The 12,493-nt window shown below is 34.8% G+C and overlaps 1 protein-coding gene across 16 annotated transcripts in view; it reads right to left on the bottom strand.

Annotated features, from left to right (window-relative positions):
• CCDC150 (coiled-coil domain containing 150) overlaps positions 1-12,493 on the bottom strand; it is a 94,298-nt gene that overhangs the window by 58,336 nt on the left and 23,469 nt on the right. For 13 of the 16 annotated variants that reach the window (XM_063647770.1, XM_054477072.2, XM_054477079.2 and 10 more), the window contains 5 exons: positions 9,815-9,931; positions 8,650-8,779; positions 5,620-5,663; positions 3,007-3,099; positions 1,100-1,207 (listed from right to left, as the gene is read on the bottom strand). In XM_063647770.1, the coding sequence (XP_063503840.1) occupies positions 1,100-1,207; positions 3,007-3,099; positions 5,620-5,663; positions 8,650-8,779; positions 9,815-9,931 (492 nt within the window). Of the gene's footprint in view, positions 1-1,099; positions 1,208-3,006; positions 3,100-5,619; positions 5,664-8,649; positions 8,780-9,814; positions 9,932-11,237; positions 11,337-12,493 lie in introns of those variants that run through there. The other 3 variants (XM_063647773.1, XM_063647774.1, XM_063647776.1) reach the window with 2 other exon arrangements.

Genomic DNA, 12,493 nt, shown 5'->3' with positions numbered 1-12,493 from the left:
GCAAAGCAAGTCTTCACACTGGTAAAATGGGATCCCAATTGTGTTATATTCCAAAATTTTGAAATATTTGTAATAAATATTTCACTATATATTCAGTCCACTGAATTATAAGTCCATGAAAGTAGGAATTTTGTCTTGTTCACCACTATAATCCTATCTAGATATAGCATTATACTTGCACAGAGTTAAAAACTAAATATTTATTGAGTATATGTTATGTGCAAAGCATGCTTAGCACTATGAGAAATAAAGATATATAAGGTAATGTCCTTGCCTCTAGAGAGCTCACAGTGTAATCTAGGAAATGAACCAGCACATAAATTACTACTAGAGAATGCAGAATAGGGATGCAGCATAACATAATGATTATATACATTGACTCTGGAGTCACCCTAGGTTAAAACGCAACTCTACTTCTTACTAGTTAGGTGAATTTGGGCAAGTGAACTTCTCTAACCCTCATTTTCTTATCTGTAAAATGAGGATAACAAATATCCTTTTACATAATGGCTGCTACAATTAAAGGAGGTAATATGTGTAAAATCCTTAGCACAATGCTTAGTATATATAGTAAGTGTGCTCACAAAAAGAGAAAGTGATCTATTACTATGATGGTCTGTTTAGTGTCCCAGGAATAGAAGTTGAAAGGGAAAACTTATCCCTTCTTGTTGGGATGATCAAGCTGCCTGATGAAAGTGACTCTTAAAGAATAAACAGAATTTCAGATATTGAAGATGAAGTAAAAAGCATTCTCAGCAGAGAAAATGGCATAAGCAAAAGGAGAAATCGCAAGGTGTTTGAGGAAAAGGTTAAGTACTTTAGGGTTAGTCATACGTGTTCTCCATGATTCTATAAACAATGGGACAAATAATTATTTTTCCTCAAGTGATGATATTTGAGAAGAAATCATGAAAAGCCCTGAGTGTAAGGCCAAATCACCCCTCTGATGAAAATTGAAAAGCACTAATAGAAATAAGATAATTCAGTAGATTTTTTGAAATTTATTGTTAAAATATTTTATTTCTCCAGTTGGCCACAAACATTTCCAGATCTATCAACCAGGCTGGCTTTCTGGTTGGCTTTCGTGTTAAACGAATACCTGCAGAATAGCCTGATGGTCAGCAATGATTCTGGCTTTTTCCATAGTAACAGTCTGAAGCATGCAGCTCAACTCTGAACACTTTTTAGTCAATTGGTCATTCAAAACCTAAGAAAACACACACAGCAAGTCATTGGTCTCTCCAATAAAGAATTAGTTTTACTTATGTATTATTATTTTTAATGATTGCATAGTATCTCACTGTATATATGAACCTAATCTATTTAACCTATCCTCAATTCACATGTCATTAGTTTAAAAAGTACTTCCAAATATTAAAAGTCTATACCATAAATAATTCTAAATTAAGAGAGTTGCTGATTTGGTAGAGCAACTGAAGCATATGGCATTTTACTGATCTTCTATTCTTCACAACTTTGAACACTGGTTCATTAGAGCAAGACATCTGCAAAATGGAATTTACAATGTCAGTACCTAGCCAATATTATAGAAATCCATGAGCATTCAGAATTATTTAGCTGGTAACACAAAATACCTAAGCTCCTTCACCACCAGCTGACAATATTCATAAAAGCAAAATATGGATGATTTTACCATCATGAGATTAATCTTTCAAAATAAAACAAAAATTGTTTGAGCTACACAGATCTATCATATATGTAGGTAGTTAATAATTCTCTTTTCATAATTTGAAATTTGTATTATTGAGAAAAACATTTATCTCAATTATCAGTTATTTTTGCAAGGTAGATTTGGCAAAGATCTTATGTTTTAAACAAGTTCTTCAAGAACAAGCAACTTTGAAGGAGCACTAGGAAAAAAACATGCAAAAAATAAAATGGAGTAAAAGAAAAGATAAATAAAAGATTATCTGGCAAACATCACAAGTGGTATGGGCAGTACAGTAGTTAGAAACAAATTCAGGGGCTTAAAGTCACACCAGATGCAGATGTACAAGCTATTCATCAAAGAATACCTGGGGACAAAACAGAGAACCCTTGCTCTTTGAAAAGAAATAGCTACTTTTCTTTGGAGCCAGGTTACCTGAGTTCAAATTCCAACTCTGCCACCTATTATCTATGTTCCTGAACTTGTCTGTACATCAGCTTCCTTATCTTTAAAATGTGAATAAGTTTCCATTTCATAGGGCTATTGTGAGGATTACAATTTGTTACTAATATAAGGTGCCTGGAATTGTGCCTGGAATGTGGAAGGGGCTCAGTAAAAATGTTACCTACTATTAGTATAGGAAGAGTAATAGTAGTTGATGTTATTATATTTAAAAACACATTCATTTTATACTTCATTATTTTTATTATGCAGAGAGCCCAGCAACACTATGAACCTAATACTGAGACAATCAAATTGTACCAAGAGAAAAGTTATTTTAAATGATAAACACTTCTTTCGGCTCTGTGATAAGTAACTCCAATTTGCCTGCATATCTGGTGACTTCTTGTTGCAGATGCACATATATATAAAACATCAGCTAAATCTGGGAATCACCATCCCAGAAATGATTACATCTAACTTCAAAATCCAGCAAGCATTTGTTAGGTTCCTACTGTATAATTATTTACTATAGAAGATACAAAGAAAGTATAAGACATAGCCCTTGCCATGGAATTATTCAGAAGTTCACTTTGGAGGGGGAAATACATATATTTAATGAGCAAATTAGAAAGCAAGCAAAGGCAAAGTGTAAACTAGTGCATAATTTTAGTGGTACATCTTGTATACTTATATATCATAGGAATTTGGAGAGTGAAATGAGAAATGTAGTTAATTTGATAATGTTTCAAAGATGAAATAAATCTTATGGAAATGAAAAGTTGGGCGATGGAGATGGTATGAATTTATATAATCAAGACTAATTTTGTTTCTTGGTTATTTAATTGAACAAAATTAAATAACATCTAAAAACTAGCAAAATCATGAGTATTTACTTGTGCTTTTTCTGATGCTTCATGAAGAGACATTATTTCGGACCTCAAATATGCATTTTCTTCATGTTCCTTGTTGAAAGATATCTGCACGTTCTATAAGAAAAAAAATTACTCTCTTTTTCACATATAAGAGATAGTATGTGCACCCCTATAAAAATAACTGTTTTGTATTTCGGCCAGTACAAGTTCAAGTTCCAATGACATACACTGGAACTTTATAAATGTCTTATACAGAATGTATAAAAATCTTGGTATCTTCAACTCCTAAACTTCTGTTTATTTCAAAACTATTTATCAAAACTGTTTATTTAAAACAATAATGAGATACCACTACACACCTATTACAATGGCCAAAATCTAGAACACTGACAACACCAACTGGTGTCAAGGATGTAGAGCAACAGGGACTCTCATTCATTGCTGGTGGGAATGTAAAATGGTACAGCTACTTTGGAAGACAGTTTGGTGATTTCTTACAAAACTAAACATATTCTTACCATATGATCCAGTAATCATGCTCCTTGGGATTTACCCAAAGGAGCTGAATACCAATGCCCAGACAAAAACCTGCACACAGATACTTATAGCAGCTTTAATCATAATTGCCAAAGCTTGGAGCAATCAAGATGTCCATGAGTAAGTTAATGGATAACTTGTGATATATCCAGACAAAGGAATATTATTCAGCACTAAAAATAAATGAGCTTTCAGCCAGGCACAATGGCTCATCCCTGTAATCCCAGCACTTTGGGAAGCTGAGGCAGGCAGATCACCTGAGGTCAGGAGTTTGAGACCAGCTGGCTAACATGGTGAAACCCCATCTCTACTAAAAATACAAAAATTAGCCAGGTGTGGTGGAGGGCACTTGTAATCCCAACTACTCAGGAGGCTGAGACAGGAGAATCGCTTGAACCCAGGAGGCGGAGGTTGCAGTGAGCTGATAGTGCCAATGCACTCCAGCCTGGGTGAGAGTGAGACTCCATCTCAAAAAAAAAAAAAAAAAAAAAAAAAAAAAAAAAGAGAGAGAGAAAAAGAGAAAAGAAAGAAAAATGTGCTATCAAGCCATGAAAAGACATGGAGGAAACATAAATACTTATTACTAAGTGAAAGAAGCCAGTCTGAAAGGCTATAGACTATATGATTCCAACTATATGGCATTCTGGAAAAGGCAAATCTATGGAGACAGTAAAAAGATCAATGATTGCCAGGGATTAGAAGGGGAGGGAGGGATGAATAGGCAAAGCACAGAAGATTTTTAGAGCAATGAAACTACTCTGAATGATACTATAAAACGTAACTACTATAATGGTAGATATATGTCATTATACATTTGTTTAAATCCATAGAATGCACAACACCAAGAGTGAACCCTCCATAGAATGCACAACACCAAGAGTGAACCCTAATGTAAACTATGGACTCTGGGTGATAATGTGTCAATATAGGTCCATCAACTGTCATAATGTACCACTCTGGTGAGGGATGTAAAATGGTGCATCCATTTTTTCAATGGACATCCATCAAACGGCTAATGAGGAAGGCTATGCATGAATAGGGGCAGAGAGTATTTGGGAAATCTCTTTACCTTCTGTTCAATTTTGTTGTGAACTTAAAACTGCTCTTAAAAATAAAGCCTATTTTTTGAAAACTGTTTATTAAATCCATTCTTATATTGAGATTCCAGTTAGAATTTGCCTGAAACCATAGCCTAAATATACCTAGTATCTTTATATCACAGTTCTACTTCCTAAGATTAAATATTTGTTATTATTAAACATACACATTTTTTCTTATTAGCAGTAAGATCTTATGACTTCAAAGGAACACATTCAAGGATCTTTTAAAGTTACAAGTGAAGATATTTTCAAAAACAAGGAACCGAGAGTGGAGCAGAAGAAAACACCTTTGTTCTGTGGTTATAGAAAAAAAAAAAAAAAAGCTAGTTTTCTTTGAGATGAGAGAAGTGATACAGATGTGCATTGTAGGTGGGGCTTTCCCTAAAAGGTACTTAGCAGAATGGAGAAGGACAAAGTATAAATCTTCTTCCTACAGAGGAAGAACCACCCTTCTATTTTCCCAGGAGAAGCATCTCAAGAAAAACAGACAACATATAACACAGGATGAGATAGCATCCAAAAGAAATAGAATCGACACATCAAGAGACTTAGAAATGTAGTAAGATATAAAATCATTATGTTTTGTTTTAAAAATTATGGCAAAATATACATAAGACAAAATTTATCATTCAAATCACTGTAAGTGTGTAGTGTCATTAAACACATTCACACTGTTGTGCAACCACCAACACCAAAAGTAGTTATATTTCTTACATTTCATTAAGTTTATTTTATAACAATTAGTTTACAATAGGCAAAAAACACAAGTAAGTCTTATTATTTTTGCCAAATGACATTTTTCAAACTCTAATAACCTTCATGAAATGATTTCTTAGTTCCTAATACTATTATCCTAAATATACTACTCATTTACATGAAACTTTTTAAATAAAACTTTGATGAGAATAAGCAGCACTGTAAGCCAACATGGAAGAGGAAATAGGACTTAGTGAAGAGAGGAAAGACCACCTCTGTACTCCACAACTTCAAAACTCACCTTATTTTCTTCAACCAACTTGGAAATGAGGTCATCTCTAGAAGCTAAAAACAAAAATTCCACATAATTATGATAATAGTAACTTGCTACATTAAAATCACATAGTGAGAAGCTTTAAATATTTTATGTCTATTTTTTGTAGAGATAAGGAGAACCCAACTATTTCTATCATAGTTTTATAGACTAGAAACTGTTATGGAATTATCAAGAAACTAGTCCACAGTCATTTGCAATGGGAAATGAGGTCTCTGAAGGATTTTAAGCTGAGGAGGGGCATGATCAAAAGATTTTTGTTAGAAAGATCACTCTAACAAAGGTACAATAAAGGCAAGGAGATGAATTTAGCAGCTGTTAAAGTAACTGACATATGAGTAAACGACAATTCAATAAAGTAATGACAATGAGGACCGACTCTCACTGGTCATGACAACAGAGACACAGAGGAAAAACAGATCTGTGAAACAGTCAACAGAGAGCACTTTTGGACTTGGTGGCTTACTGGTGGGGTAAAACAACGGATGAGACAAGGAGAACATCTGGCATTCAGACTTGGGCAGCAGGGTGAACAGTGGACTCTTCAGCTAAATAGGGAATACAGAGCATGGAGCAGGTTTCAGGGATAGAATGAGTGAAACACTTAAGTTTTCTATGTGTTTTGACAAATCTGCAAAGCATCCAAATGTAGATATTTAGTTGGCAGTAAGATACTGGTCTAGAACTCAGGAGGATGATTTTGTATGGAAAAAAAGATTTGAAACCACTCAGAGCATGTACAGTGAAAAGAAAACCAAAGACAGAAAATTGTGGAACAGTTTGGCATTATATACTAGTAGCCAAAAAGTGTAAACTTATCTGAGAGTAATGTTTTGCCTTCACAGAAAAATTTGTATCTATCTATCAGTCTTGTTTCACTTAAATATTCTAAAGCCAGAAATTATAAAACACATAAAAACTGATATTTTATATAGGATATACCTTAGAAAAACTATACTTTTTGAACATATGAATCCACAATTCATCAGAATAAACTCTAATTTAAAATACATGAAGGGTAAAAAAGATGAACTATATGACTTTGGGAAAATTCTACTAATCAAAGTTAAGAATGAAAGGGGAGTGTTTATCTTACTTTGAAGAACAATTTATTCATCTTAAGTACTATAAATCTGCATATAAATGCTTATTGTTGATAAACAATTACATGTTTTAATTCACTGAAGCAAATATTTAAAGGCATTCCTTTTATTAATGTAGCTCAAACAACTACTTGTACCTTAAAGTAATAAAATTGCATATATGTCGTCTATAATTCAATATTATGCACCTAGTTGGCATTCAGACAGGCTTCCTTTTCCTCATGTCAGTTTGAATTATTGTTGTTTTAATCTTCATTTTTTAATGGTGTTGCACAAACTCTTTATAAAATTCAAAAATAAAGCATTAATCCAACAAGAAAGTAACATAAAAATTCAGAGGGCCAACTAATATAATAGATACCTGTTTTAGGCTCAGCTATTCTACTTGCTGTGGGTCTTTGGGTACAGGGGTACAGTCAGTGCGGATCCTTTTATATCTTCTTTTTTTTTGATGGAGTCTTGCTCTGTCGCCCAGGCTGGAGTGCAATGGCACGATCTTGGCTCATTGCAACCTCAGCCTCCTGGGTTCAAGCGATTCTCTGTTTCAGCCTCCCAAGTAGCTGGGACTACAGGCGCGTGCCACCACACTTGGCTAATTTTTTGTATTTTCAGTAGACATGGGGTTTCACCGTGTTAACCAGGATGGTCTCAATCTCCTGATCTCATGATCCACCTGCCTGGGCCTCCCCAAGTGCTGGGATTACAGGCGTGAGCCACCGCACTCAACCCCTTTTGTATCTTCTATAGAATGTGTGTATTTTCTTATCTTTCTGACAGGTTGTTGCAGTGCTCAAATGAGATAATGTGGCAGCACCATAAAATATACATGTATTTTTGTAGGCACACAATTAAGGAAAGACAGAAAATTATCTAGGGGCATTGTCGGTGAGAACTTCACACAGTAATTCACTACTATAAGAAAAGGGAATATTTTCTGCTAAAAGCAGTAAGTCAAAACATTGAATAGATTACTCTTGCTCTATATTTTTTATAATTTCCATTTCCTTTTTGGTATTCTCTGCCCCCATCACAGCCACAGAGCACAGAAGGTGAACTGGAGAGTACACTAGGCTTGGAGTTAGAAGATCCAGGTCTAGGTCTTACTTTGCCATTTTTTCCTTTTGTAACTCTGGAAGGATAGCTTTGAGTATTGAATGAAATAGTTTATGTGAAAGTTCGGTGTAAACCATGATGTATTAATCACATGAAGCACTGCCCTGTAACTCTGTGACCTCTGTCATTGAGACTATCTGGAAACTGCTTTATAATGAAGTACTACCAACAGTAGTATGGTAAAAGGCTGATGGGTTAGAAGAAACATGACCGAACACCTTGGGATCAAGTCTAGGCTCTTTCCTTTCCTAGCTCTGTCATCTTTGAAGACTCATCTATAAAAAGAGGAGATTAATCTAAGCTCTCTTAAAGGTACCTTACAACTATCCATCTCTACAAATAATAGGTTAACCAAAACAGATTGATAACATGAAGAATGGAGAATCTGACATGATGAACTGACAGAATCCATAAGTTATCAAGGATTCATGGCCTTACTACCTTACTAATATTCTATTATCAAATATTCAATCTATTGTTTTACTTTTTTGCCCAATATTCAAGCCAGATGTCTAGAAACCAAATATTCCCAGGTCCACAAACAAGCTGGAAAAAAACAAATAAGGAATAGTTTACAATTAAGAGGGTCAAATATATTATTAACAACATTCCTTCTCTGTCTCAGTACTACAGGTAGAAGGGAAATCTGCAATTTTTTACATACAGCACTGTCGGAAATACCAATAACACTGGCCACTTTAAGAATTTGGGATCTTAAGAGTTTTTCCAGGAAATCTCAAAAAACTAACAAGAAGGTGATTTCTAGCATCTATTTTCATACTTAGATCAGATTTGAGCTGTGAAGTAGCAATCTCCAACTCTTCTTTTTTTTTTTGTTCCTGGGCCAGTAGTTCTTGAGTGCTCTGTATAGAATCACGTAGAGCAATGCAGTTTTGCTGCAAAATGTGCACCTGAAATTGTATAAGAAAAATTCCTTTTCTGTAAGATAAAGATTTCAAATAAGCTGCCTTATAGCACATGTATAAGGCAACATTCCAACCTTAATGTCACTGAGAAGCAACAAGAAGTTAGTCTATGTTACAGTTAAAATCTCAACAGAATGCGGTCTTGGAGCAGTGCCATCCAATAGAAACTTCTGTGCACCTCCAATGCAATAATCCACTAGCCACAAGTGGCTACTGAGCACTTGAATGTGGCTAGTGTGTGAAGAAATAAATCTTTTATTTAACTTATTTGAATAGCCGTATGTGGCTAATGGCTACCATATTGGCATTGCAAGTTACAGCAACAAAGGATCATTTGCAATTCCTAAAGTAGAATCCTTGTTATAATTCAGTTATGAAGGGAAACTTTATCCATTGGTTAAAATAATAAAGATTATGTCATCCAATTATATTAAAATATGAAAATATGAACTGACTTGGTTAGAATTTAAAGTATTCTAAATTATTTGTAGGTACTTCAAATAACAAATATGAAGGCGAAATATCATGTTAAAATAAATGATAATTGAAAACAGCAGTGTAAATATAGTCCTGACTGTTTTACTTATTGATACGCTTCCAGTGTTAGATCGCTTTAGACTTTATTTTCTATCCATGTCAGACATATACAGCATGAGACCAGGGCTATGCCTTCCAAAATCAATGTCTATAACAGAGATTGTATGGTATAAGGGAAAAATACTTTATCTTTCTCTTAGGAGCTAAGAGTTCACCTCTATAAAGCCTGAGGTAAATTAACCTCTCCAGTCCTTAGCTCTCTGATTCATTAATTAAGAGTGTTGAATAATGACATTAGGGTCTTTCTTATTTTGCACTAACTTAAAAAAAAAACTGTAGTAAGATTGTTAACATATGGCTAACAAAAAGTAAATATTTTAATAAATCTAGAGGAAATTAGTAAAATTTTAAGTTTATAGGTAAAATACCAGTTTTTCTTTGGTTTCATTTCCCAAACCACACAAGGAAAAGAAATATTTCTACCTGTTTTCGTTCTACCTCCACTGTTGATCCCATTTCTTGTATTTTGAGGAGCATGGCTGATGCTGATTTCTCTAAAGATTCCCTAAGGTACTTCTCCTGAGCCAGTTGTCTCCTTAGCTACAAAGCAACACTGCAGTTAGGCAAGACCAATTGAACATCATACTAGTTTAACAAAGATCAAAGTTACCTGAGAAGTTTATCAGACACGCCATCTCACCCCCAAACAGTCTTAATTCATTTATGACTACTCAGAAACATGCTTTTGTTTCTCCCTAGATTACCTAGGATTACCTCCTAAGGAATGTAAATCAAACTTATTGTACCCATCCTCCTATAATTTAGGTCTGTTTTCTAAACTGGAGGTCAAAATCCATTAGTAAATTGAAAGAAGCACTCAGAGAAAGGAAAAAATAAAAGAGTAGAAAGAAAGTATCAGAGTGCATGCAAGTAGTAAGGGTAAGTGCTGCTTTGGGAAATGTTTGTGTATATGTATGTGTGTTGCAGTGTAAAATATATGTCCAACAATGGATTGTCAAAAAAAGTTTGAAAAACACTAGTATCTTACCTTAGTATTTTCTGTATATTTTCTGACTTATTTTCAACTCTTATTTTCCTGTATTTTGATTTATCTATATATTTTTTATCCTGCAGTATTATACACATCACTCTGAAAACTGTTTTCATTCTATTTTGGAATTTAGAGGTCCAAACAAATAACGAAGTAACCACTAAGTAGCAGACCAAACCGACACTCAAAGAATTTGGGTACTGTGCTATTGTGATATAAGAAATATATATTTCATCTCTGACCCTGGTTCCTGGCACACAGCTCGTAAAAAACTTGGAATCACCTCATAAGAGTGTCTTTTGTGTGCTAATGACTGATTGGCTGGGGGTGGGGGAAGGTAGGTAGCTGTGGATGGGGGCTGGTCCCCAGAAAGATCAAGGCATGACTAGAGGACTGGGACTTCTAGTCCCTCCTCTCAACCTCTAATGAGGGGAGAAGGGCTGAAAGGTAAGTTGATCATCAATGGCCAATGATTTAATTAATCATGCCTATGTAATGAGGCCTCCATAAAAATTCAAAAGAACTGGGTTCAGAGTGCTTCTGGACAGCTGAACACACGGAGGTGCTTGGAAGGTGGTGAGCCCCAGAAAGGGCCTGCATCCCTTCCCACATGCCTTGCTCTATGCATCGCTTCCATCTGGCTGCTCAACTGTATCTTTTGTAATATCCTCTACAACAAATTGGTAAATACAAGTGAAGTGTTTCTCTGAATTCTCTGAGCTGTTCCAGCAAATTATTTCAACTTGCAGAGGGGCATCATGGGAACACCGATTTTTTGCAAGTCAGTCAGAAGGACAACTTGGCTTGCAATTGGCATCTAAAGTGGGGGGCAATCTTGTGAGACTGAGTCCTCACCTGTCTTCAGGTAGATAGTGTCAGGACTGAATTGAATTACAGGACACTCAACTGGCGTCCACTGAAGAACAGAATTTCTTGGTGTGTCGTCGGGTGTCAGAAGTGTTCTGCTGCAAGGTATGTGAGAGTAGAAAAACACACTTTTTTTTTCTTCCCTGTTTTGGAGGCACACTGACCTTATTTCTGTCAATAAGTGACTATAAAAAGAATCACATTAAATATAAAGAAGGTTAAGAGTCTCTTTTATTATTAGGTAAAGAGATCCTTCCAATAATAAGAGTCTCTTCTATTATTAGGTAAAGAGTCTCTCTTATTATTAGGGAAAGAGATCCTTTCCAATTGAAATGGGAATTGCAGAGAATGCTATTCCTTTTAAGAAGTGATGTGAAACTGAAAGAAATCCTATTTTAAAACCCCAGTGTAGATGACATTAAGAGTACACTATACCTGTTTTCTAAATTGTACACATTTTTTTCTCTACGGACAATATATTTTATAATTTTTAAAACATTTTTTAAAGGTTAAAAGAGGTAAAAAATGTGTTGGGATATAACTGTTATAAGATTGCTCATTTTGGAAATGCTCTATAACTTTTTAAATCATATCTTTGATATTTGACATGAGGGTTTTTCCAATTTTTCACTATTGTAAGTACTGCTCTCCTGAACATACTTGTGAGTAGATCTTTCCTTACATTTCTGATTATTTCATTAAGATAAATTCCTATAAGAACCTTTTTTTCAATTGTTACCTTCATAATTTTCCAATGATTACCTTATCAATAGTATTTGAATAAATCTCATCAGTACTATGTATTAAAATTTTCTTAAATCTCTTCTGATCTAATAAATGAAAACATCTTAATAATTTTGGATTTCTTTGGTTACTGTGAGATTAAATATCTTCTAATATAGTTATCAACTCTATATATATTTATGTAATAAACTGTCATACTTATTCTTTGTCCATTGTTTTTGGGCACTTTTAGACAATTTTACTTTTTTTGTTTTTGTTTTTGAGACTGGGTCTCACTGTGTCAGCCAGGCTGAGTGCAATGGTGCAACCATGGCTCACTACAGTCTTGACCTCCCCCGACTCAAGTGATCCTCCCGCCTCAGCCTCCTGAGTACCTGGTACTAAAGGAGTATGCCACCATGCCTAGCTAATTTAAAAAATTTGTTGTTGAGCCAGGGTCTCACTTTGTTACCAAGGCTGGTCTCAAACTCCTGGGCTCAGGCAATCCTCCTGCCTCAGCG

This window comes from Pongo pygmaeus, chromosome 11, assembly GCF_028885625.2.
Source record: "Pongo pygmaeus isolate AG05252 chromosome 11, NHGRI_mPonPyg2-v2.0_pri, whole genome shotgun sequence".
NCBI lineage: Eukaryota > Metazoa > Chordata > Mammalia > Primates > Hominidae > Pongo > Pongo pygmaeus.
The sequence above is the reverse complement of the archived record's forward strand: the minus strand, read 5'-3'. Positions and strand labels throughout refer to the sequence as shown.